Raw genomic sequence first — 26,721 nt, 5'->3', positions numbered from 1 at the left:
GACTCAGTGGAGATTCAGAAAGTGACCAATAACTGAGATGAACATAAAAGATGGAGATCCAAGGTTTTGGGTTAAGCTTGGTGGACCTCTCTTCCCTTGCTGCCGTCTGTATTTGCTACCATTTCCATGCCCCTTAACAAAAAGCAAGTCTTGAGTCTGCTCCCTTCCCTCAAGCCTGGAAAGTGATCACATTTCAGAGAAAAACTTCAAAGGCCTAACCTCAGCTTCTTGGAATCTCTGGCAGGGAGGATGAGGGGAGGGGTGGTCAGGAAGAATCCTAGCCAGGATTTAGTTGCTGGATTTGGGGGAAAGACTGTGCTGGGGTTGCTGAGGGTGGGGATGAGGGTGAGAGAATGTTCTCTACCTTCCCACAGTTCCCATGTTTCTTCACTATCCTAAGTCCAGGCCTTGCTCAGAGGCAGCCTCTATCACACAAATACATGCCTTATGGGAGGTAGAGGGTCATCTGTGGGTATGGGGACTCTTAAAGACAGAAGCAGGTAAGGAGTGGGGAAGAAGGCAGAGAGGGAGGGCATGGGAGAAAGAAAAGGAGAAGAAGAGAGGAAAAGAGGAGAGGAAGAGAAAGAAAAGAAGAGAAAGAGGAGGTGTGATACAGTATGAGGGGAAAGAGAGGACAAGAGGGAGCTAAGGAGGGAGAAAGGATGGGAGGGAGGGGATGGAGACAGGGGCAGAGAGAATTTTTCCCAAGTAAGAAAATTATATAATAGACACAATTATCTAACACGTAACAAACATAAACATCAGGGTCACGGAGTTTGTCTTTCCAGCTGCCTGCTCTCCAATTTATCTGGTTCTCTCTCTGCCCGTTCTTCATCCATCCATGTATACATTTCTTTTTGCTTTTTAATTTGTCTAACTAACCAGATATCTATATGTCCTAGGTTTGATGACCTTTGTCTACCTGTTCATTTTTTTTTCTGTTTTTGATCTAACCATCTGATTGACCATCCATCCATCATATACCTGCTGCCTATTATCTATTCATCCATATTCTAATTCTCATTCTCTCTCTCTCTTTCCCTCCCTCACGTCTGTTTGTGTATTTACTGGGCATTATGTTTCTTTGTTCATCTGTCTGTTGGTATTTACATGAAAATATTATCTGCCTCTCTGATGATCAAATTGTCTATTCATTTCCATTTATCTAACTGTACAACTTTTTGTACATCTTCTTATTCTCCCTTTCTTTCCTCCCTCCCTCCCCTGCCCCCCTCAGTCCCTTTTACCTTCCTTCCTTCCACCCACCCACCCGTCTATCCATCCATCCACCCATCCATTCATCCCCCATCTATAACTGTTCACGCAGTCATTCATTTGATAAATATTTCTTGAACACTTACTAGCTCTGTGGTAGTCTGGGGATATTAAAGGTGGGTAAGATGGGATTCCTGTCCTCAAGGAAATTGTGACCTGGAACTTAGCATGAAGAGTGATGAGGAAGTCAATTTCACCACACAGTGGGTGAGGGTTGAGATGGTATTGTATACAGGTGGCCATGGGAACACTGAGAAGGAGAATCCAAATCAGACTGGGGTCAGAGAGGGTTTTCTGGAGGTGTCAGTGGTCTGTTTGTCTACGTATGTCTCCATCTGCCAGTCTTCCCATTTATCCCTCCATGCTCCAGTCCGTATTTCCATTGGTCTAATTCACCTCTGTCCGTTTGTCTGCTTACTTCATATTCACCTACAAACCATCTGCCTATCTCTGTCAGTTTGAAGAATCTGTCTATTGTCTAACTGCTGATCTACTGGTCATCTATCTGTATACCTTACTGTCTATTGGTTGGTCTCTCCACTCATGTAATCTCTTCATTTCTCCATTATTTGTCTGCTGATTTGTCAGTTGATTTGTGTAGCAATCAGGATGCATTTGGCTGCAAGTAACAGACAGCCCTACCAAAAGTGGCTTGGATGATAAGAAAAATATTATCTCACATAACAAGAAGTTTGGGGGCAGCGAGATTCCTAAATTGAGCAATGTGGCCCAGTGGCATCATTCAACACCCAGATTCTTTTCACATCTCTCCTCTGCCATCCTTGGCATGTCAGCTTTTGACTAAGGAGGAACCTCAAAGGTTTTATAAAAGGCTGTAGCAGCTCAGCACATTTTTATACAATGAAGTCCAAAATCCAGAAAGAGAAAAAGGGTATATCTCTTTCCTGGGCCCTTCTATGAGTATGAGATAAAATTTCTCCAAAGTCTCTTAATAGACTTCTTCCCACATTTCAGTATTCAGAATTATAACATGTCATTCCTAAATCAATCCCCAGCAAGTCGAATGGAATTACCATGATTTTCCTGGACCAACTAGGATTCACCTCTGGGACAAGGGAGGGGTTCAACCCCTCCCCCACAAAGCACTTGGTCTCTAAACACCAAACAAAAGCATGGGCTCTATTAGTAAGGAGGGAAGATGGAATATGGGGCATAGCTATTGGCCTATTCTGTATGCTGAGCTATACATCCATCTTCTCTGTGCAATCAGCTGTCCATCTGTCTATCGATTTGTCTGCCTGTCTGTTGGTCTGTCAGTTACTCCTAGAGATTGTCTGCCCACTTGACTATTCACATCAGTCTGTGTGTCTACCTATACATCTATTTATGTGTCTCCATTTGTCTTTTGGTCTGTCTATAAATAAATCTATTAATCAGTTTGTGTGTTTAGTCAATATGTCTATCTATCCCTGTCCATCCATCCATCTTGAGTTTATATCCACTACTGCCTTTCTATCCCTCCCTCACCTGTCTCACATTTAACAAATGGATAACTCGTTTCCTTTTTTCACCACAGAATAGTCTAAAACTCTTGAAACTCATCACTCTGGACAAAGCACAGACCTCAGGGCCCACATCTCCTAGCAAGAGAGATGGCAGCAGGGAAAGATCTCCAGAATTCTCACCCTACCACCCCATGTTGCACCATCTCCCCTCTTCCCAGGTCCCTCCCAGAGACTGGACTGTTCATGATCTCTACCAATGGTAATCAGGCCCTCTCTACACTACCTGAGCTCCCAGAGTGATTTTGTTCATTCATCGTTTTTGAATGAATGTTTACTGAGTACCTACTATGTGCCAAGCTCTCTCTTAGGTGATGGGATAGAAGGGGGATACATAGTTCCTGCCCCTATGGAGCTTATGGTCTATGCATAGACATGTCCACACAGCCACAATTACACAGGCTTATACACCATGATAAATGCTCCTGTGTGTGCACACACAGGTTCTCAAATATATATTTATAGACATACACAACCACACTCAGTCTCTGCCAGCCTCTGCAAACATTTGTTGAGCCTAATACATGTATGGCACTTAAATTAGTGCTGTTCAAAAGCTTATCTTTCTTTCTAAAGCACACACGTCCACACACTTACAGAGTTTACTGCCCTGGGACCCCAATAGCAAGGCACAGGAAAGTGGCACAGGGATCTTGTTTCTGATCCCACGTCCAGTCAGGACTCCCTGCATGACCTTGACTCATCACTTTTTGACCATACGGTATCCCCTTGTACAAAAGGGGCAATGTCTGGCCCAGGGATGGTCAACCCCCTCTCATTCTCTGAACTACTCTACTCACACTCTTCTGTGGTATAAAAGTTGCTTCCAATCTCTCACTGGAAACATATCTCTGTCCTACTTCCCCTCAGCCTGTCTGGTTTCCTGTCTCTGAAGGGTCCCCCGACAGTGCTCCTGCTTTTGTGTTTCCCTTCAGAATGTGACAGTGTCTGGGGTTGGGTCTCTGTCTTTGTGTGGTGTTTGCATATTAGAGTGCTTGAGTTCATGTCTGAGTATACATTTAAGCTGCTGTGTATTCCTATATGTGTCTACTATGGGTCTCTGTGTGTTTTTATCAAAGTGTGTATGTGTGTACACACTCACACACACACACACAGATACACATACACAGGCACGCACTTGGCTCCCCTAATATGTTGAACGGGCCATTACGCCTCTCGCATGTGGGGCTGGGGGTGGATGGGGAGGAGGGGGACAGAGGGAGGCAGCAGGATTCTGTAAGAACATTAAATCCCAAATAAAGTAGAAAATATTTTTTAAAATTACCGACTTCCCGTTTTCTCCGAAATGGAGTGAAACGAGGCTGGTCCCGAGGCAGGGGCTCTGCAGGGCCAGCCACTGGAAAGGGGCAGCGCTTTATTTTTTATTTTTGTAATAAGAGGAACTGAATTAGAAAAAACGGGGAAGGAAGAGCAGAGTCAGATTGTTAAAGGATTCAATGAGCTGTGGCCAATGTATTCGAAAGGTGCTTAAGGCAGCAGAGCCGCTCACCAAACACACACTGGCGCGCGCGCGCGCGCACACACACACACACACATACACACACCAAGGCACATCCCGCCATCACACTCACACGACAAAGACAAAGGCACATTCAAGCACATTTGCACTGGGACACACACCCAAAGACACACACGGGGCACACGGACACATTAAAGCCACCCCATACATCCCCCCACAGCCAGCATGCTCTCCAAGGTGCACACATCTATGTCAGGTGCCAGGGCAACTCAGATACAGCCCAAGACACAAAATCAGCTACTGCAAACACAATGACACAGACACCCAGAGACAAACACACACATTCACAGTCACACAAAGACACCCACTCTCACTGCTCTTGGATCCATCCAGATGTTTTCATATATTTCACTACAGCAATCAAACACACATCTAACACCTGCATACTCACTCCTGCAACAAACTCATCACAAATAGAGTTCACGCTTACTAACATTCTGTTCTCTCACCCAGACACCCACTATGACTGATAAACACGGACATCCAGGCCCCCAGACACACCCACACCATCACATACAGTCACCCAACACGCCCCACATGCAATTATTAACAATGATACCGCACGTTTATAAAGAGATTTACAGTTGACCATTTATTTCAGTCTATTTAAGCCCCACAATCATCCTGTGGAAGAGGTATACTCATCCTTACTTCAGAGATGAAGCAAAAGAGCTCAGGGAGGGTGAATGAGCTGCCCAAAGCCACACACCGGCAACAGGCCAAAGCCAGGAAGCAAGCCTCCTGTTTTAAAATTTAAACTCCCACAAAGCTGAACACACACGCACACGCACACAGTCCTGCTCATACTCTCATGACCTCAGCCTCACACTCATCTGTTGATGGAGGTTCGCAGTCACACCCTGACAGTCACCTGCGTGCAAGCGTACAGTCTCAGGCACCCCCTTCCACTCCCTTTCTGTTTTCTGCTTCTCGGGTTGCTTCCTAGTCCTGCCTCCCTGGAGAGCTGGAGCTAAGGCGCACTGATGGGACAGAGGAGGCTGGGACTCTTGCTCTCAGTTACACCTAGAAGCGCAGTACTCCCACCCCACCTCCTGGTTGCTCCAGCCCCTCCTCCAGGGCCTGGGAAAGGTGAGCTCCAGCTTCCCTCACCCCACTCCTCCCACACATTCTAACCGAGGGGACATTAAAAAGTGCTGACAGGGCAGGGGAGAGGCCACCTGCCTGCCCGACAGTCGGGCCACTTTCATCTCAGCCGCCTCCTGCCAAAACCACCTGCCCTGGCCTGCCCTCTCCCAGGTCCCGCTTTATTAATCTGGCCCCGTCTGGCCAGCCAGGCCTGCCCAGGCGCCCTCACCTCCCCTCTGCCTCCAGCGCCAGTGGGGGAGCCTCCACTCCCTGCACCAATCATCCCAGGGGCTGTGGAGAGTGCCTCCAACAGTCTCAGGAAGCTCGGTCTCCACTAGATTTACTGCAGGAGATAAGGTCTCTCAAGTGCCCCCGCGCCCCCCCCCCAAAAACGCATCACAGTCTTACACGCACACTGCACGGCAACACACACAACTACCCACAACCTCAGCTGTACCCGCTGTTGTTGTAACATCAAGTTAGACACAACAGCCACAATGACGCACACATAACGACACCTAGAGGAGCCTTACAGTTACCCACAGTGGCCACCGTTTAGAGCACACGGTTAACACATTTACACAGGAACACTCACATATAATGACACAACGCACCAATATCACACACAAGGGCACACTATCACCCACCATCTTGCTTGCCCATAGTGATAACTGAACAGTACCTGGCTCACAGTAGCACTTAGTAGCTTTGCATTTATTGAGTGAATGATACAGAAGCAACACACTCACACACCACATGCACACATATGCCTCAGAGCCGAAATGCGTATGCCACAAAGAGTGGAAACCAGACCTGCTGAGAGCACCCCAAGCAGCACGTGACTGAAGTCAGAAAAGCAGACAGAAGATGAAATGAAAGGAACTCAGCTGAGACAGGGTTGGGGACAGGGCATTCAGTTACCTTTTACAACTGGAGACATCTTTTCAAAACACAAATCTAGTCCTCGGATGAAGCCCCAGCACTCTTTAACAGCCTGTGCAGCCCTGCCAGGTGTCCGGCCCCAGCCCCTGCCTGGCCGTGTTCCCGCTTCCCGCGATCCAGCCACTCTTGCCTTGCATATTCCATCCACCTCGCTCGCTGGTCCTGCCACGGGGCTTTGCAGATGCTGCTCCTTCCACCTGCAACACTTCTGTCCTCTCTTCTCCTCCATTTACCTTTAGTTCTGGGCTCCAGGTCACTTCCTAACTAGGTTAAATCCCTCATGCTATGGACTGAATGTTTGTGCCCCCCCCCAAATTCATACATTGAAACCTAACTTCCAGTGTGATTGTATTTGGCCTGGGGCCTTTGGGAAGTGATGAGGTCACGAGGGTAGAGCCCTCATGAACGGGATCAGTGCCCTTATAAAAGGGACTTCAGAGAGCTTCCTCACTCCTTCCACCCAGTGAGGACACAGCGAGAGAATGGTCATCTGTAACCCAGGAAATGCATCCTCACCAGACACCAAGTCTGCCTGTGCCGTCATCTTAGATTTCCCAGACTCCAGAACTGTGAGAAATAAGTTTCGGTTGTTTCTGCCACCCAGCCTATGGTATTTTTGTTCCAGCAGCCCAAATGGACTGATACCCACTTACAAGTCCTTATCACACCACTGATCTCCTTAACGGTACTTCCCACAGATGTAGTTTTTCTGCCCCCACCACTAGACCGAAAGCCCCATGAGGGCAGACAGTGACTGCTTTTGCTTCCACTAACTCCCAGGACTGGTACCGAATAGTCCTGAGGGCCTACTGTGTACTCAATGCATAGTAGATGCTCAATAAACACCTGCTAAGTAAATGAATGACAAACACAAAGCACATAAAAGAACACTAGAGGGACAGCTCAGCTAGAAGTTATTAACTCCTAGAATGCTAGGACTGAGAGTGATCTGAGGAAATCCTGAGTTTTTGCTTTTGCTGTGTGACCTTGGGCAAGTCCCTTCATCTCTCTGGGTCTCTTTTTGTACCTATAAATGAAGGCATTAGACTTTCAAAATGTGTTCCATGGGGCTCTAAGGGTTCTGAGAAGCATCCGAGGCTGCTATGAGCAAAGGCTGGAGCAAGGGTGAGGAAGCTTGCTGATAAAGACACTTCTACTTTAAACTGTGTGTGTGTGTGTGTGTGTGTGTGTGTGCGCGCGCACACGTGCGTGTGCATGTGTTTTCAGAATTGAAGATTCTAAAGTTTAAAATATTTCTTGAAATCTCTGGACATGGTGATCTCTAGTTCCCTTCCAGAATATTACAACAGAAGCAAAATGATTCCAAAACAGTAAGATACCAGAGCACGTGCTGCTTTTTATCTGCCAAGTTATCTAAGTGGACCCCCCATCTGCAGAATCAACAGAGGAAAGGAGCAATAAGAAGTGAATGAGCCCAATTGGAGGAGGAGTCCTAGAGAAGAAGAGAGTTTTCAACATCTTGTGCTGATTCCTAACTGTGGTGACAGACTCAAAGAGATCAGGGAGCTGATGGGGAAGGGATCAGGGTACCACTTCCCAGGAGGAATGGTGATCAAAGAGATGGCCAAAAAAGGGCAAGTCTGGCCTGAACGGGAGTAGCAGATGACTATGGGGGGAGGGGGAGAAGGGCACAGGGTGGCCCACAAGCTTCCTGAAAAAGCCCATATGCACTGAGGATGGTAAACAGGAGAAACTCTCCGGTGAGGTCAGCTCGTGGGAATGAACTTTATCCTGGTGAAGGGAAGGAGGAGGGCGCAGGAATCAGAGTCTGGAGGACAGGGTAGGAAAGTCAGATAAATCAGAATAGTTACAGGACACAGGCTATTTGTTCTCTTCTGTGTTCCTTGAGGAAGGGCAGAGGAAAGAGCCTAAACTGGGGGTTAAGGGGGAAAGGGGTGCAGAGAAAGGCCACAGAATTGAGCCTGGAGAAATCCATTACTTTGTACCTAAGGCGAGGATAGCTCCTTGGGAACCCTTAGGTCAGAGAAGAACCTCCTTTCTTGCTTCTTCCCTTCCATCAGCCTCACTGCTTCCTCTCTCACATATACACCCTCTTCAGCCTGCTTTCAGAACCCTAGCTCTGTCCCTCTCTCCTTGAACTCCAAAACCTCCAGTTCACCAGCTATCCTCACCCACTGCCTCCTTCCTTCAGTGGCTCCACTGCCTGTCTCTGCCCTCCCCCCTGCCGCTGTCCTGAAGTCACTTTCTGTGGAAGCAGTCAGCCCCTGACGCTGGTGAGGCCTTCCAGAAAGCTCTTGGCCTCCTCTTAGTATCGTGGCCTGACTCTCCCTTAACGTGCAGAGGCCCAGGCTATCTGAAGGTTTCAGTGCTTCCCTTCCAAACTCTCTCCCATGACCAATCTGCAAGCAGGACTTCAAATTCAACCAACAACCCCACAGGAACAGCCCTCAGAGGGGCCCTATTTCATATCTGTATGGGCATTCAATAGATGTGGATTACTGACTCACAAATCTACTTCAGTTCTGACTTTGACTAGCATCTCTGGCTCCTCACCAGACATCTCTTTTCTGACTCCCTATCATCACCTGAAATTCACCACGATCACCATGTCCCAAACACCAGACGCGGGTACCAAGCCAGCCTGCTTCTCCCAGAATTCCCTCTCAGGTCCGTGCCTGCCAGATCCAGCCCAGCCCAGCCCATCATCCATTCACGCATCTTTCCACTGGGAGTTTCCTTAGTGTTTCCACTTATCTGCTCACTCCAACCCCAAACTTAGCTCAGTTCATGTGCCTTTCCAGCCAAGGTTTGGCCCCACATCCCTGACGAGTCTCCGGATTCTCCTCCTCTCACCCAACCTCTTCCTTGGCTGCCCAAGTATCTTCCTAAATATAACATGCCCTCATCCAGAACCCTACAGCTCTCCAGTTCAGTGTCCAGACACCTCAGGGTCTGGCCTTCTGGGGTTTGGTCCCAGCCTACCTTTGCGACCCTCCCCCGCCCTTCCCTCCAGGGAGCCTTGCCTCAGAGTCTGATTCTTCCCAGGTCCCTACAGACCTGTAAGCTCATTCCAAACATCCAGCACTTGCTCAAGCTGCTCCAATCTCTAGAACTGTTACTCTTCTGAAGAGTTAAATCTCAAGTATCCTTTCCAGAATTTCTCCTGCACATCCTCAACTGGGATGTGACTGCCCACTGTTAACACTCCTGGCTCCTGACTACCAAAACCCAGGCCACTGTGATAAACATGTCCCCAGTTGAGAACCACTGGCTGGATCCTGTTCTCTCCCCCACTACCTGACCCTCTCTAAATGACCAATATGTCCCGGGACCTTCTTTTACTCTCCTCAAAGTCCTCAGCTTTGGTAAGAGGCTGTAAAAAATAAAAACGATAAAAAAAATAATGGCAACAATTAATGACATCCCCTTAAGTAGCACTTTCTATGCACTATACACTGTTTTAAGTCCTTTACATATATTCGTTTAAACCTCACAAACACCTATAAGATAGTATTACTATTATCCCTCACTTTTCAGATGAGCAAAGTGAGGGGGAAATTAAGTAACTCACTCAAGGTCACCTACCTGTTAAGTACCTAATAAAAAGATACAGCAGAGAACACAGACTTCAGAGTTAGAAAAACCTTTCATATACAAATTCTCCCACCAACTGGCTATGTGATCTTGGCCAAGTACTTTCCCTCTCTGAACTTTAATTTTCTCATTTGTGAAACAATAAAATAATAGCACCTAATTCATGGTGGGAGGGGGGCTATTCTTGTGAGGATTAAATTTGTTAATATAGAACAGTGTCTGGCACAAAGCAATGCTCCCTTTATGCATCTCATGTTCTCTCCACTCAGAGCCCACCTCAGATACTTAAAAATAGTAACAGTAGTTCCTCACATTTGAATCCAGGTCCTTGACCCCCAAACTGCATGGCTGCCCACACTGTTCTATCAAAGCCCTCGCAGGTTGGGCTCTGATAGCTGTGCCTCCTTTTCCCCAAGCAAGGCCCCTCACTGTCTCATGGTGTCCTGGCCTCTAGGCTCCTGACACTGTTGTAACCTGGTTACACTCTGGCTTGCTTGCTCCATCCTGCTCCTAGAGGCAGAGCATCAGACCTGGCCCAAGACAAACCCCAGCCCAACTCCACTGCAACCTGGCTGGCCCCACTGGGCAACATGTCAGTCATTAGACAGCTCCTTTGATTCCACTGTGGCCTTCCTCTACCTTCCTATAGACTGGCCCCTCCTGTTTTTAAGAGGTTGAAGCCTTGATCTAACTGGAGTCCCTCACTTCACCCATATCTCCCCATCTGAGGCTTTGACCTTTTCTAGGCTGTTTCCACTGCCCTTCCCTTTCTTTTCTAGAACTTGTTTCTTCCCAGGGTCTAGTCCTTCTAGTGATATCAATCTCTTCCCCTCCAATGGCTCCTTCTCCTCTGTCCACAAATTTGCTTCTCTACCTCTAGCTAGCAAAGCTTTGCTGCAGCTTTACAAAATACAGGCTTGTCTTCCAGTCCTCCGTGTTATTTCTCAAATAACCTATAGTAATCTACACTTGTTGCCCCAAGCTCTTCTTCACCAACTCACTCTTTAACCCCTACCATTCTCCTGTCTTCTTAATCACAGACTCTAATGACCTTCCTCACCCCTACCTCCTATACCAAACTCTTCAGAGTCCAAGCCTGTGACCACCCCTTTTGTGCCCCCCTCCACCTAAATGACCCACTCTCTTGGTTCCATTCCTGATTTCCTAGGAAGTGCTTCTTTGGCATGTTCACGGCTGCCCTGTACCTCTCTTCTCTTCCTACCCTGTCTCCTTGGGTGTTTCTCATTTGCTTCTCTAGCCTCAGTCCTCAGTGTCCCTACAATGAGCCCAAGCTGGCCTCCAGCCTCATACCTCCAGCTGCAACCACACCTTTCTGCCCTTCTCTCTTACTCTGCCCCAGCAGGGGTCCCCACCTGCCCTCTATAACCAAAGTGGTCTCTTTGCCGTCCCCCAAACCTCAGATGGATCCAGGCCTCTGTGGTTTTGTTCCCCTGTAGAAGACCAACATGCCCCACCCTCTCATCCAGTATTTTATTTCATCTTTCATAAAATCATTGAAGAAAAACAACTAAAAATAAATACTATTCATTTTAAGGTACATTTCTAGCTGTCCTGTTCTAGGGAGCCTTCTTTTGTAGGCAGTCACCCACCTCTGACCTGGGTGTTTACCAGCAAAACCCGCAACCCTACCCCACTTAGTGTCCCTTTTTGCTAGGTAATGGGTGAGTCCTGTCTCCCACACCAGGTTCTGGGGTCCCCAAAAGCTTGGAAAGCAAGCGTCCACACGTGTCTACCCCACAGGACCAAGCTGAGGGAGACTGCATGAGATGGTATCTAAGTTCTCTTCCGGCTCCAGTGTTCATGGATTTGAAATTTGAGGATTCTTTCTAGAATGTTCCTCTGGGAAGGTCTTCAGAGTTTCCAGGTGTTTTCAGTTGGCAGACATCCACATGCTCATGAGCTGCTGACAAGAGTGCCCCCTTTTGGGGAACTGAGCCCCATGAGAAATTAGGTAGGTCAGACGTTACTGTGTGTGTGGAGGTAGAGATGAGTGTGTCCTGGAGACTGATTCCTCAAGTCAGTCATGAAATCCAGAAAGGGACTTTCGAAAATCTCATTGCATAAGCTAACCTTTTTTCTCTCTCTCTCTCTCTCTCTCTCACACACACACACACACACACACACACACACACACACCACACACCTATGCCCTCTGGGGGCAGGAAAGTTCCCCCAGAAGCTCTCAAGGAGCATCCTCCTCCCCTCTTACTCCAAAAAAAAAAAAAAAAAAAATGAATAGTCAGAATTGTGGGTTCAATGCCACATCACAAATCACAAATCATGGCTGCCCCCACGGGGCTTCACTGAGCATCGCAGTCTCCATTGCTATGTCTTCTCGGCCCCGCGATGATAAAACAAACTTCCATCTCTGGTCCCCCAAGAAAATGCAAATGTTCCTCACCCCATCCTCTTAGCTCTTTCCCCTCCAGGTACACTCTGACCCCATTCCCTTCAACAATACGTTACACCCAACACTCCAATACACTAACACACCCATCACCCCACAAAGTGTCCCCCAGCCCTGGTGCCAGGACTCCAAGTCCTCAATGGCCCTCAGTACATCCAATCTTGTCAGGTCTCAAACATCCACTCTGAGCTTTAGTATATCCCCATCTCCAGACCTACCTTCCTTCTCCATCAAGGCTACAGTCACCTGGAGAGTAAGCAGATATACTTGCCAGCCCAGCCCCATGATCCCCACTGTTCCTTCCATAGGCTCTGAGAAAGAACTAATGCATCCCAAACTAGGTCATCTTGCATGTCCTAGGTCAGTTTCTCGAAATGTGGCCAGAGAACCATGGACATCAGAATCACCTGGGGAACTGGTTAGACAGGTTCCTGGGCTCCATCCAGAACTACTAAATGACTGGTGGTGGGGCCAGAAATCATATTTTCAACAAGCTTCTCTGGTGATTCTTACACCAGTTCAGAATCACTGCCCTAGATGCCCGACTCATTCACTCCTAACAACTCCATGAACTTGGCAGTTATTCTACTTCAGTTAAGGAACCCAAGACATAGAAAACTTAAGTAAGTTGGTGGCAGTAATATAGCCAGTCACTGTAAGGGGATTGAGGCTCATCCCTGACCCCACAGCAATGGAGCTCTTGGTGCCCAAGAATCCCTCCTGCCATAGGAGTAGCCCTCTGCATGGCGGGCTCCATGCTAGGGCAGACAAGAGGCCATGTGCAGAGTAGCTCAGATCGGAATATATGGTCCTAACAGGAGCCACATCTGGATCCATGTGTGTTTGTGCCGTGGGCAAGCTTTTCCACACCTCCGCTGTCTTCTTGCCACACAGAAGTCCCTGGCCAACTGCGACTGAGTAGAGCAGCCCCACGGGCTCCCCATAGTGGGGAGTGCGGGAAGTGCAGCTGCAGCCAGGCCGCCCACTGTGCCCACCATTGGCTCAGGATCCGTGTGGAGTGAGGGCGCCACGTTGTGACCAAAATGGGGACTGCACATCCCAGGGGAGGGAGGAGGAACGATGGGAAGGTGGTGTTCCAGGTACAAATGTGCAGGTTCCTTGCCACTTTACTAACCCATTCTCTACTTACTGCCACACTGATCCCCATTCTAGTGCCCTTCTAAGTAACCCTTAGTCCTCCGCCTTCAGAAAGCCCTGGGAAGAGATTCACAGGCCAATGCTTCTTGGTAACCACAGGAAGTGGAAATAAAGCAGACCCACCCCCGATTTTCTCCCAACCTCAAAAGTACTCCAGATTCAACTGTGTTTGCTGGGGTCAGATTATACATCCCTGCCCTTCAACCCAGAACCTTGGCATCACAGTTTCTAGGAAGTTGCTGGAAGTACTTCGGTCCATTGCCACGTTGGCTGCTTGTCAAAATATTCCCCTTTGTCACTGACCTCCTTTAAAATAAAAGAACCTCAGAGTTGGACCCAGTATTCCAGAAGTGGCCTGACAATCTGAGAAAGCAGCGGGGTAATGGCCTCCCTTGATCTGGCTGCTCCTTTTTGGTTAATGCAATTCGTGATTGTATTAGAGGTTTTAGCAGTCACATCACATGGTTGACTCATATTGAGCTTGCAGTCAACTAAACCCCCCAGGTCCTTTCTTCATGAACTGCTGTCAAGCTGGGCCCGCCCCCCACCCGGTACTTATGTCATTGATTTTGTTTTAACCTAAGTGCAGGACTCTACATTTATCCCTGTTAAATTTAATCTTGTTGGTTCCAGCCCAGTGTTCCAGCTTGTTGAAGTCATTTTGAATCCTGACTCTTTCATGCAAAGTATTACCCGCCCCTCCTAGCTCTATCCCCTGCAAACTTGATGAGCCTGCTGCCTTGGTCAGTTGTCAATAAAAAAGTCAGACAGGACACAGGCACAGACTGAGCCCTACAGTATTCTGCTGGAGACTTCCCTCTGGTCTAGGATGACATGGATCCATTAATCAACCCTCACTGGATCTGGCTCTTCACCAAGCAACATGACCATTTGGTTCAGATGTTTCTACTACGTCTACAGATACTGTGGGGGGCTAACTGTGGGAGGCTATTGGCTGCACTGCTGGAAATTTCTCTCGTCCCAGGTCACGACCCCAACATCATGATGATGCCCCTCTTTCCAAAGTATATAGTGTGATGTATTTAACTAGAACATTAGGGAATTACAGACTCCCAGTGGTGCTCCCTCCAGCATCTCTTGCCTCTGCAGATATTTCTGAGCTTCAGGATCTCCAAGTGTAAGCAACTATTGCCATTTTCTATCCTATCACCCCGTGTCTTCTCTGAAACCTTATTCTCACACTTGTGCATTCCAGTATGTACAGTGATCTCCCTCCCCTAAAAAGCCTTCTACTAGCTGCCTCCCTTAACTGTGGTTGGCTTCTGCCTCCTTCTCTGGAAAATCCAATCACTACCAAACTCACCTCCCATGTTTCCTGAACCTTCAGCAATCTTCCACCCCTCAGCTGTGTAACCACACTGCCCAGACACTGAGCAGTGAATGGTGGAGATGAGGTCAGGGTTTGGGAGTCTAAGTGAGAAGATTCACAACCAGGCCAGAGAAATCAGGTATAATCTAAAGCAGAGAGCCTGGTGGCCCTCACACAACAAAGTGAGACTGTGGTCTAATTATAAAGGTAATAATCAGAAGTTCACAGGAACTGAGACATGAGGTGAGAGCCTAGGCAAACTGGGCAAGAAAACACCTGGAACTGGTCTGGTCACAGTAAAGAGCGACAAACACAGGGAAGCCCAAACCCGGGAAGTTCTTACGTATTTCCCACAGCAGTTAAACCAGTCCTGGGGCCAAGTCAGATGGGAACGCAGCCAAGCTGGAGTGCAGACACTGAGGACAGAGAGAAGGGTGGGGCCTACATTTTTCCTGAGCCCTTACCCCAGGCTTACATCAGCTGTTAGGAACCTCAGAACCTCTGGTTCAGGGGTCACACAACTCAAAAATCTATGTGGGCCAGAGAGATCACAAAAATGAAACAAACCAGGAGTAAGGCACCAAAACGAAAAGCAGTGACTACAGCAAACTGGAAGGAACACCCTCCCACCCCCCAAAAGGTGGCAGCTACTCAACTCCAGCCAACTGTAGTCATATAGAAAATGTAATTTTATTGTCCAATCTTCCGATTTTCCAGAGAAGCCAAAATCTGGCTTTTTAGTGAAAGTTTATCTTAAATGCTGCCAAAGAATTTAAGAAGCTTTAAAAAAACATGTCTATACCTCTGATTTGACCCATGCTGGCCATCTTAACTGCTGTCAGTTGCCTGGTACTTGGAGAGACTAAAGACTTTTGGCTTTGTGGTAATGCTGTAGTCACTGAGTTTTTTGGTATCCACAAGGGTGACTCTTATGGGTACAGAAATGACCAGAAATTAGTTTTAAAAGCTATATTCAGTTTTCAAAGTTACATATTCAAAATCCCAACTCTTGTCTAAGCTTTTAAGTTCAGCTTACAAACCTTATTATTTTGCTCATAAAACAAAGTAGTCTGATTTGATGGAAGATTATGTATTTGATTTCCTCAAGTGCTTCATTTATCTGACTGAAGTAAACCTTCCCAAGTACTTAATTATTGTATCTCCAACAAATTAAGTTTATAAATACAGCAAATCTAAAATCACTTAAAATGTTCCAAAACTGTATGGACACTTAGGAAGATTTCAACATAAAATTCAAGTCTAAACAAATTACTCAGCACTCTTTAGTTGGTATTATAAGGTAAACCTATGAAACTGAGAGGCAAACTCTCTTCCACATGCCAAGGACTGAAAATACGAATGGCATTAGGTTCCTTAAAGCAAACGTAATAATGCTGTGGTCTCATATTCTTAAACACATCCATCCTTCATTCTAAGTCCTCCAGCATTAAAAGATACAGACCTATCAAAGAAGCAACTGATGCTGCCCTGTACAGTTTCAAGGCTGCCTTCTCAGATGGCTGAAGGTGTAAAACCACCAGAAACACTAGCTGGATCAGTGACTGGATTCTAAGGGGCCCAGAAAGTCCTACTTGCAGCTTCTGAAAGCTTAAAGGACCTCTATTACTTACAGAGGTGGTAACTCAGATCCCTGGGTTCCATGCTCTTCAGTACCTAACTACATTTTCTCATAGAAGTCTAGAACTCAGGGCGTCTGAGTGGCTCAATTGGTTAAGCGTCTGCCTTCGGCTCAGGTCATGATCCCAGGGTCCTGGGATTGAGCCCCATGTAGGGCTCCCTGCTCAGCAGGGAGTCCGCTTCTCCCTCTCCCCCTGCTCATGCTCTCTCTCATTCACTTTCTCTTTCAAATATCTTACTTAAAAAAAAAAGTCCAGAACCCCAATTGGGGTGATCACCCTCACTGGGTGATGCATATCTTTGGCTCTGAAAACGCTTAAAAGTGTTTCCATCTTGGGGCACCTGGCTGGCTCAGTTGGTAGAGCATGCGACTCTTGACCTCAGGGTCATGAGTCTGAGCCCGTATTGGGCATAAAGATTACTTAAAAAACAGCAAAAAATGTCTTTCCATCTTGAGGATTTCTGCTTTCTTTTTTATATTCTTCCTTTCTGGGAGGATCACAACCCTTACAGGTATTAAAATGATAGCTGGCTAAATACAAGATTTCTTCACAACTTTGACTTTTAGTCACAATTCCTATGGTTCCCCTGGCAGAACTCTATAGTCTTCTCACCCTTTGTTTACTGTCTGTCTCCACTCCATACTCCACTCCAAAGCCCTTGTTTCCCTCTAGCACTGAGCACCCACCTTATTTCTTGAAATTCTCACCTCTTGATATCGTTCTTTGTTCACCTGCCCCTATGCGGACCAGATAGCCAGAGTATCCCTACTCCATCCCCAATATAGTGAAGTCCTGCCCCCCTCTCCTCAATTCTCCGCCACTCAAACTCACACTTCTTTAAGGCAACCAATCTCACCCTGGAAAAGAAGAGAAATTCTGATATTACTTGTTCACACTAAGGCATGGATAACCGAGACCTTTTATGTTGGGTAAATTGGATGCTTCCTAAGGGGAAAAGAAATGAAAATGAAAGATAGGGAACAAACATTTCCTGAGCGCTTACTAGGTAGGCACTGGGCAGTGAGCCACTTCACTTGAGGTGTCTCATTTATTCCCAATAACTACACGAAGGGGCCCGTTAAGAAACCAAAGCTCAGATACGGTAAGTGATCTGACCACCTCAATACTGGGAATGGTGAAATCAAGATTCAAACCTGGTCCATGCAACTCCAAAACTTGCCCTTTCTCACCACACTGCTTTTTCTTCTTCAATCAAAATCGTTCCTAGTCAAATGGTGGCAGAATGAAAGGACAGTGTCCTGGTGGGAAATGCTGCCTTACCATTTCTGCTGGAGACGTTGGGGGCTCTAATCTGTGAACTCTTACAATTCTGTAATCCATCCACTCTGGAAAAGCTCTCCTAACCCCTCACCCCAAAAATGAAAACACAGTGCTCAGTTTAGACAGCATTTTCACATATATTGTCCCATTTCTCCTGTAAGTGAGGCAGTAACAGTTATTAGCCAAATTTAAAGATGAGGGGATTAAAGCTTAGAGACAAACATGCCCAAAGTCACCCAGCCTGTGAAAAGTACACCTAAGATTCACACACAGGTTCACTGTCCCTGAACCTTGTGTTCTTTCCACTCAGCCAGTGTCCTCCACAGACACTCTCCTGCCCCATTTCCTTTGTTCTTCTGAGGATTAGGTGGTAAACTAGAGCCTAGGTCTTTGCTTCTGTTCCTCAAGACCCATCCTGGCAAAACAATCTTTGTCCCAGCCCTGCCTTTCACAGACATTCAGGCTCTTACAAAGCCTTATGATCTTTTCCATTTTGCTCCCCCACCAAGCCATCTCTTCTGAGATTCTGCTTCGAGCACTGCATCCTGAGAAAGCAGGATCCCAAAAGCCCTGCTGCCAGCAGTTTCCTTCTCTCCAAACACCAACTGAACACTGTTCACACTCAGGTCTTCATAATAAACCATCTCCTAAGTACCCACACTGAACTGAGTATCTTTAAAACATTTCCACATACACTTTAAACAGCAATGCAAGCCATATGCTATTTCCCACAGGTGAAGTGGCCAAGACCAAGAACTCTTAAGCTCACCTAAGGATAGAGTCAGGAAGTAGCAAATAGGGATTTCAAACCCAGGAGGGACATCTAATGCCTCTACTCTTACCAAGGTATCACACAAACCCTTGTGAAAACAATGACCACAGTGACACTAAAGTGGGTAGGATTTTGCTCAAACAACATAGTCAAAAGCTCACTATCTGAAAACTCAGAGGGAACCTTCTTAAGCCCTTGGTCCTGCTGCCTCTAGACTAGTATGGCGGCCTCTGCACCAAGCTCCATCTCTCCCACGTTCCTGCCTGTTTTGCTGCCAGCCTGCACACATCTTCAGTGACACCTGCCCCCCTGGCAGCAGTTCTGATGTTTTCTACTGTCACTGACATTGTGTTTTAGGTATTTTTAATATTACAGAAAAGAGCTTTTGGAAGATCATTCCCCAGTGACGGTGGTATGATAGGGTCCTTGTGAAACAGGTCACTGAGAAGGGGTAGGGACAGGTAACGAGCAGGAAAGTTTATGCTCATACCTCTGCTCTGCTCTGCTCATAAATCAACAACTGGTCTTGCCCTGAGACTAGAAGCAGGAACTTAGCTGGAAAGCTATATGGGGGAAGAGAGGTAAAAGCTTGGAAAGACAGAAGGCCCGGGCCTTGCTATGGAACCGTCGCTCTGCTAAAACTTTCTTTACAAACCTTATTTCACACAGCCCTGACGAGATAGGTAATGTTAACCCCATACATACAAATGAGTTACAAGCAGTTTGTCATTTACCCAAGGTCATACAGAATGACAGATCCAGGATTCAAAGCCAGGTATGCAAAGCCCTCATTCTCAACCACTACCCTATGTTGTGCTATACACTAAATACTAGAAAGATAATGAAAACCTAGCCCAAATATAGCTTAGATTTTGGGTTAAAGAGCAGAGCTTCCCTTAAGGGCAGAACTGACCTCAATGACCAAGTAGGTTTTAAGCAAACTGAATACAACACAGCAACATTTCTGGGGCCAAGGAAAAGGCTTCCAAGACCCAGAGCAAAGAAATCTAGAAGCAATGACGAGGTGAATACAAGGTGACTACAGGATGGCCTATAGTCCAGAAATGACTTGACACAAACTAGAGAGGGGTCTTTCTCACCCATGAGGCTAGGGACCAAGGTCAGAGGAAAGAGGCTGTGCATGGCCACAGTGGGGGATGGCAGAGAGGCTTGGCTTGGCTCATAGTGGGGAGGAGGGGAGTGGCTGGGGGTGGGGGCAGACCTGAGATCAGAAGGATCTCAGTGTGGAAAAGGCTGAGAATTCCAGGCAGCCAGACTATATCTCAGGCTGATGTCTGAGTAACTGTATCCAGAATGATGTCTGAGTAACTGTATCCAGAATCTCTTCCAAGTAGGGTGACAGAGTAGCTCCAGAAGCCAGAATGCAAACAGACTTCTGAGAAAGAGGACAGTGGAAAGGCTACAAAGGGGCAAGTCCAATCCATCTGCACTCCAGGACAAACCTGGGCCGGCAACCAAAATGATTTCCAAAGATTTCTATGGCTAACCAAAGGGTTTTCTTCTTTTGGGGTCCATCACCCAGCTCCTTCCTAGGAGTTATTAACAGAACCCTTAAACACAGAGGAGCTGAGTGTTTGGCAACTGGGAAAGAAGCCAGAGGAGAAATGTATGCTCTTCACTACTCCCCAGCCCCTGGTTATCTTCTAGATATCAACTTAGACTATGTTACTTCCCAGAGGAAGCCTACCGTGAACACCTAGCTTCTCTTCTGCGCATCGGTAATGCCAATGGCCTGCTTGGTGTCCCCATCGAACTGAGAGCACATGGGTACAAACTAGTACAGGGTTTGGAACAGAAATGCTCCAGGGCACTCTGCAAATGGTAGCTATTAAGATTCCAGTCTGACATTTTTCTGGATTTTCTTCTCAGTATCTCAATACCTTTCTGCCCCAGAACCTCTCAAAACACATATCATTTAAATACGTTGAAGTTCACGGAATAAAACTGAACGAACGGGGCCCAACTTGATTGCCTTGGTGTCTCATGACATGAAGCTGACATAGCTTCTTCAGGGGTGATGGGAACCCATTCAGCTGCCCTCACCCTCAAATGGTGTAAGGGGAGCCCATACCTGATGGCTTCTCACCCTCACCCTGGGCTGGTGTGGAGAGTGGTAAAGTCTGGTTCACTAGGCAGAAGGCATCAGACAATTCCGTTTCCCTCCCTCTAGGACACGTTTAGGTACCAAGGACCTTTTGTCGGCCCCCAACTCAATATGGGTGTCTCCAGGGTATTTTCCTTGTTCTTTCCTACGGTTTTCTTGAAAAAGAAATCACTGGAAATCTGCTTACAAATCACTGAAATCAAGTGTATGAATAAGTCACATAATACATGTTCACCACCACCACCACAGCTACTCACTAAATGCTTGCTAGGCATCGTGCTATAGCTTTACATTGCTTCAGTTAATCCAACAACCATGAGGTAGATTTTCAACACTACCCTTCACCCCAGTACGTATCATTAGAGTTCAGGAAACTGAGGCTCAGAAAGGAGAAGTCAATCAACAAGGTCAAACCAGCTGGTAAGCAGCAAAGCTACAAATCTGAACCAAAGACATGTGACTCCAAAATCCATGCTTTAAAAACACTATGCTAGACTGTTTCTCACTGGAAGTTAAAGGTCATACACTCCTTCCCCACATACTACCTGAAATCCAGACTTCAGGTGGGGAAGAAAGCAAGGCCTCATTTTTTTCACCTCTTTAATCAGCTTTTGTACTTAAACACTTGGAAAAGTGAAGACAACCTGGGTAAGCTGACCAACAAGTCCCTCTCACCTGCTACCCCAGCTTCCACGGCTTTTCTTATCTAAGACCTCCAATCCTTACATAAAACTACCCAATAGGCTGTTTCCCCTCCAGTAAACGCTGGAATGCAGAGGTCAGCCAACTTGGTGACTTGGAGCATTGCCAAAGACACCTGAGAGAAACTAGGAGTCAGTCACAAGATGCCCACCATCCCTGAACTGCTTGCTGGACCATAAGGCACACAGATGCATTTAGATGGAAACACAAAACTGCTTCTTCCATCCTGGCTTGCCAGGCCCGGCCCCACCCTTGGGATTCTTCTACCCAATCCCTCCTCACTGGCTCTCCACTGTCCAAGACTTTAGGTACCCTCCCCTCACCCACCTCTGGAAGCCCCACAGACCATTGGTCCCTGGGCCTCAAGGCTGCCAGTGTCTAAGGCCGCATCTCCTGGAAACGTGTCAAAAGTGCTCAGCTTGGCTCCACTGAGGACCCCAAGACCTATAAGGATTAAACAGAGATGGCTGAAGACTTGCAGAATGGCCACCAGAGTTAGAAAAGCTAAATAGGCTGCACAGAATTAACAAAGGAATGCTAAGAGGGCAGAGCGGATAAGGAACGAATCACTAACCCGCAGGTCGAAAAAGGAAGATAACCCAAATATGCCCAGGGGGAAAGATCCTAAAGAAAGTCTATCCAAACACTTGCAGCCATGGGGCTTCTGAAAACCTTGAGAGGACACCACAGAAGTCGGCATGGACTGGAGGATGAGCACTGAAGGTTCCAGAGGACGACGAGAACAGGGCTGAAAGGCCAGGGCCTCTCGAACCCCAAGTGCCCCTTCTAGGTGCACCCCAGCATCCACCCTGTTTGGATAAAACTAGTCACTGAGGGCTATTTCCTGTCGCCCTACTAAACTCTGCATCCAATCTGGAAGGGTAGAAGCCTCAGAGGTAGGGAATTTACCAAGGCGGAGACACAGTACTGTCTGTGAGAAGTTCACATTCTGAGAGGAGACAAAGAACCGCCCGTGTCTAAGGAACCCACCACACACAAGTCATAAAACTGAGGAACAAATACCAACTACTGCAAATTAATATAGTCCTCAAAGTGTGAAAACAGATGAAGAATGCACACTGACGTGCCACGGAGACCTGGGAAGATCCAAGTTGGCACTCTCCACACCTTAGGACTCAGCCCACTAGAAGTAAACTCATCACCTGTTCACACGCCTGGGTGGGGCCTCAGTGCCCTCCAGCAACTACTACACTGCGTGTCTGCACTGACTGGGAAAAACCAACATTGCTGGGAGGCCTGGAGTGAAGAGTCCCTCCCTGGGGAGCGCAGGGACTTGGAAGAGCCCGGGGGCAGAGCTTGCGCTCCACTAATCTTCCTCTCTCAACAATCTCTCAACTCTTCCTCACAAGGTGCAAGAGTCATGGCTTCATAACCTCTGGCTGTTTAGTGTGGTTTCCTCTCCAACTAAGTAGAAGCTCCTAGAGGATAAAAACTAGGTTTTCTCCACATCCTGCAGTGCTGGCATGTAACAGACATTTGTCAAAGATGGGGTATCTGGAGTGTTGATTAAAAGACTTTTTCCACAAACACCAAACACGTCAACCCTTTTCCATAGGTATTCTTTGCCCTATCACTTGCATTTGACACCCATCTATCTCTCTTTGATGGCTCATGCCTATACCCGCCCATTACTGTATCCACCTCAGGCTGGGGACTCGGCCTACCTAGGCTTTGTTAAGAAACTCAGCTCAGCCTGCTTGTGGGGACAGTGGAAGGGTACTGGCCCAAGAGTCTCTGGTGGGGGCAGAGGGAGGGTCTCCCCACACTGGGCTTGCCCACTGATAAGGATCCTTCCCTTCTCTGTCTCCTAACAGATTCAGATTAATGATCGCTCATTCCTAATTGTCAAATTTCTTTTCCTTCATCCTGTGTCTAATCACCAGTGACAGAAACCATTACGCAAATGAGAGCAGACGACTTCCCCCAACTGTTCGCGTTGGTAAAAACCTTGTAATTTAGAGCTCTGATTTGTAGGGGAAGCTGGTCTCCCCCAGGCATCCTGGGCATCTGCTCAACTGATGCCCAGAACAGCCCCTCCTCCCTCCCCCGAACTCCAACCCCCCAACAAATATTTGACTTCACAAAAAAATAGGTTCGCATGTACCTGCTGATGTAAAAATGGGAGCCTGTAATATAGGTAACTTCCATTCAGGTCCAAAGCCCCACCTTCCCTTGGTGTGTCTGCCTCCACACTGCTGGTTAGCATAGGAGTAAGCAACACAGCAGATATGTTTCCTTAGCCGCAAGTAGAATATGAGCCTAAACAGCCCTAACTCAGCCCTAAGTGAAGGGAGGAGACGAGATCTCTTCCTTGGGGGAAAGGGAGGCAGCAGAACATGAATCAATGTTCTTAGTTATCATTTAGAACGGGATCTTCAATCTTATAGATGCAGAAGCAAGCTGGGAGAAGTTATGGTACCTATTCAAGGACAAATAATGCACTGGGATCTAGAACTCAGTTTCCTCACAACTCCTTCCAGCACTCTTAACTCAGAACAGGCCTTCCCAGTAGTTTTCCCAAGAGGTCTTTAGCTGGAGCTCAAAAGAGCTTTTACCCTGAGCTGTATCTTGTGCACCCTCTTGGGCACTGCCTAGTGAGATCTGAGGACAGCCTGTAGTACAAGGGAGGCGGCAAGGTAGGAGAACCAACAGTTTGGTGGAAAGGAGGCAGGAGGTTTGCGGTCAAATTAACACTAGGTTCAAATCCTGATTGCTACTAATCACTGAAACCTCTCTGAGCCTGTTTCTTTAGCTGTGAAATGAAAATACCTAGCTTGCAGGAGAGTGAGAAACAAAGATAAAAGCACTAGGCAGATACTGAGTGTCTAACAGTCAGGGTCACTATTATATTACGCAAGGGTCAGGACCAATCCTGTAAAGGACCCTCCCCCTCGGTCGCCTTAGTCAGATCTGTGTCAGCACAGCACCCAGCCAGGATCAGCTAAGTGGCACATGCCTTCCTGCTGCACATCACCCAAATCTTTGAGGGCTGAGCCAGGAACACAGCAGACCTGCTAAGGAGACAAAATAATCTCCTATCTTTCAAAGTTTGATTGTGGTCAAGTTTATCCTGTCTGCCTTGTTTTCTTTGCTGCGCTCCTCTTTCCCAAGAGATGGAGGGATGGAGATCACTGCAATCACATTTTCCAGCATTGGCTGTATTTGAAAGAACTACGCTTGAGAAGGTACCATGTTTGCACACCCACACTGCAGCAGAGAACCCCAGAATGGGGTACTAAAAATAAACACCCCTACCCAAAATACACACACAGGTGCACACATGCACACACATACATCCTCTCAGTCCATCAGTGCGCTGTAACTGTAAACTGAGCTTTGGGGGTTAGAGCCACAGCTCAGATGCTGAAAGTAAACCTTTGGCAAAAAAAAAAAAAAAAAAAAAAAAAAAAAAGGAAAAAAACCCAGAGTTTTCCAACTCCTCTTTCCTTCCAGAGAGAAGGGGCATGGAGATGGGAGTGGAGGTGAGAAGACACAGGGCCACAGGGCCACTACACTGCCCAATTCCAGCGGCCCCAGTTCCACTGAATCATGTGACTGATGGCCCTTTGAGTTGTGCAGTGCTCAGCTGTAAGATGCAGCCCTGAGAGGGGTTCCCACAAGTAATAATGAACAGGAAAAGAAATGCCACTTCTATACTCCATCATCAGTTGCCCTGACTTTCAAGGGTGTTTGTGGAACATTACAATGGGGTCTGGCAGAGGCGCTGGCTTTAAGAGGCAAGGCTGTTTTTGTCCTTGCCCTGAGGTGGGTGACAGGTGGTAAGTTAGCTGCCTAAACCTGACCCCGTTTCATTTACTCCACCAGGAAGCTCCGCAGGAGTAGAGGACGTGGCCTGGGCAGGGAGGGTCACAGGACCTAGAGGCTCTAGCCAGTCAGCCTCAGGTAGGTTGCAGTGAGACCCGACCAACGTCCAATGGCTTTAAGAGCTTTAGGCTAGGTCAGACAGTACTTCCCTGGGGCTCATGCTGTATGTCCCACTGGACAAGGTTATGCAGTGGAGAAATTCAGTAAGCAGAGAGGCAGGATAGTGTGGACGTGGACACGTGTGCAAGCACGCACACACATATCACACACACATCCACACAGAGGCTTACACCCCTAGAACCTAGAGAAGCCACTACTAGGAGAACTCCCTTGGTACTCAGCACAGGGAGCAAGAGCTGGTGCTGAAAGAGAGAAGATGTATGTGTCTGCAATTTGGAATTTATACATAATCCTTGGCTCTAATGTCCCAAGGCTCTTTTCTATGTATGGCTTGAGCTTAAAGGTCCAAGTTGGAACTCTAATTCTCTCACAGGAAGGCTATCTAGGCTCTCAGAGGCAAGCCTCCCTCTCACTCTCCCCATTAAGAGCCCCAGTAACCATTCCCACCCAGCCTAGAGCCTGACTCTGTGAAAACTGGAAGGAGGCAGATTGACCTGACGGTCAGGAAAGCTCTGGCCCTGCTGCCCAGATGTAATGGGTGACCAAGACCATCTCCTCTCTCTCAGGCTGAGGCACTGAGGTTGCAGGAGACAGGACTGAGAGCCAGCAGCGGCATCCTGACCCAGAAGGAGAAAGCAAGGAACAGATACATACACGCGTGTGCACGCACACACACGCACACACATCCGAGGGTGACAGACTGACACACACAGACATGATGACAACCAGAAGCTGGGACTCCACACACTGAATGCAGGACTTTAGGGGGGGGCAGAGAGGGAAGATGCTGGGGCACAGAGGCAAGGGCAAGAAGTCCCTCCAAATGGGAGTGGAGCGCCAACCACCCTGCCTTGCCCCAAACACCTGCCTCCAGGGCCATGGCAAGAGTCCAGTCCATTAAGTGCAGCGTGCAATACTAGCGCTTGGAGTCTCCTGTCCTCATCAATGAAGCGGTGTGGACGAGCTAGCAGTCACCTGGCAGGAGGCCTCGACTCCTGGCAGGCTAGTTGTATCGACCCTTGATCATTGTGTTCAACAAGGGCCCCACCTGTGAAGAGACATGAGGAGCCAGTCAGAACTGCCTGTCCCCTAGCCCTGGAGCCAGACATGGTGTGTCTGGAGGCATTCTATGTCCAGCCAAGGCAGGGACAAGGCTTTCATTCAATCTTGTAAACCCACTAACCTACTCTCTTCCTGGAGAATATTCCAGGACATTGCCCTCTCCTCTGGGTCCATATTGTATTACCTTCCCTCTCACAGTACCCTATAAATAGCACCAAACTGACAGACAGAAGGTCAGAGGAGCCAACAATCCCCCAAAACCCAAGAGTGCCTGCATGTTTCTTAAATGAGCTTTAAGAAGGTTAAATGCCTCTG

The 26,721-nt window shown here is 47.5% G+C and overlaps 1 protein-coding gene across 1 annotated transcript in view; it reads right to left on the bottom strand.

Annotated features, from left to right (window-relative positions):
* Positions 1 to 1,061: 1,061 nt before the first annotated feature.
* HIF1AN (hypoxia inducible factor 1 subunit alpha inhibitor) overlaps positions 1,062 to 26,721 on the bottom strand; it is a 38,271-nt gene continuing 12,611 nt past the window's right edge. Inside the window, exon 9 of the mRNA XM_002924270.4 lies at positions 1,062 to 26,392. Coding sequence (XP_002924316.1) covers positions 26,348 to 26,392 — 45 coding nt within the window. The 3' untranslated portion in view covers positions 1,062 to 26,347. The remainder of the gene's footprint in view (positions 26,393 to 26,721) is intronic.

Source organism: Ailuropoda melanoleuca, chromosome 6 (genome assembly GCF_002007445.2).
Source record: "Ailuropoda melanoleuca isolate Jingjing chromosome 6, ASM200744v2, whole genome shotgun sequence".
Taxonomy (NCBI): domain Eukaryota; kingdom Metazoa; phylum Chordata; class Mammalia; order Carnivora; family Ursidae; genus Ailuropoda; species Ailuropoda melanoleuca.
Note: the sequence above shows the minus strand (reverse complement) of the source record. Positions and strands in the feature narration are given on the sequence as shown.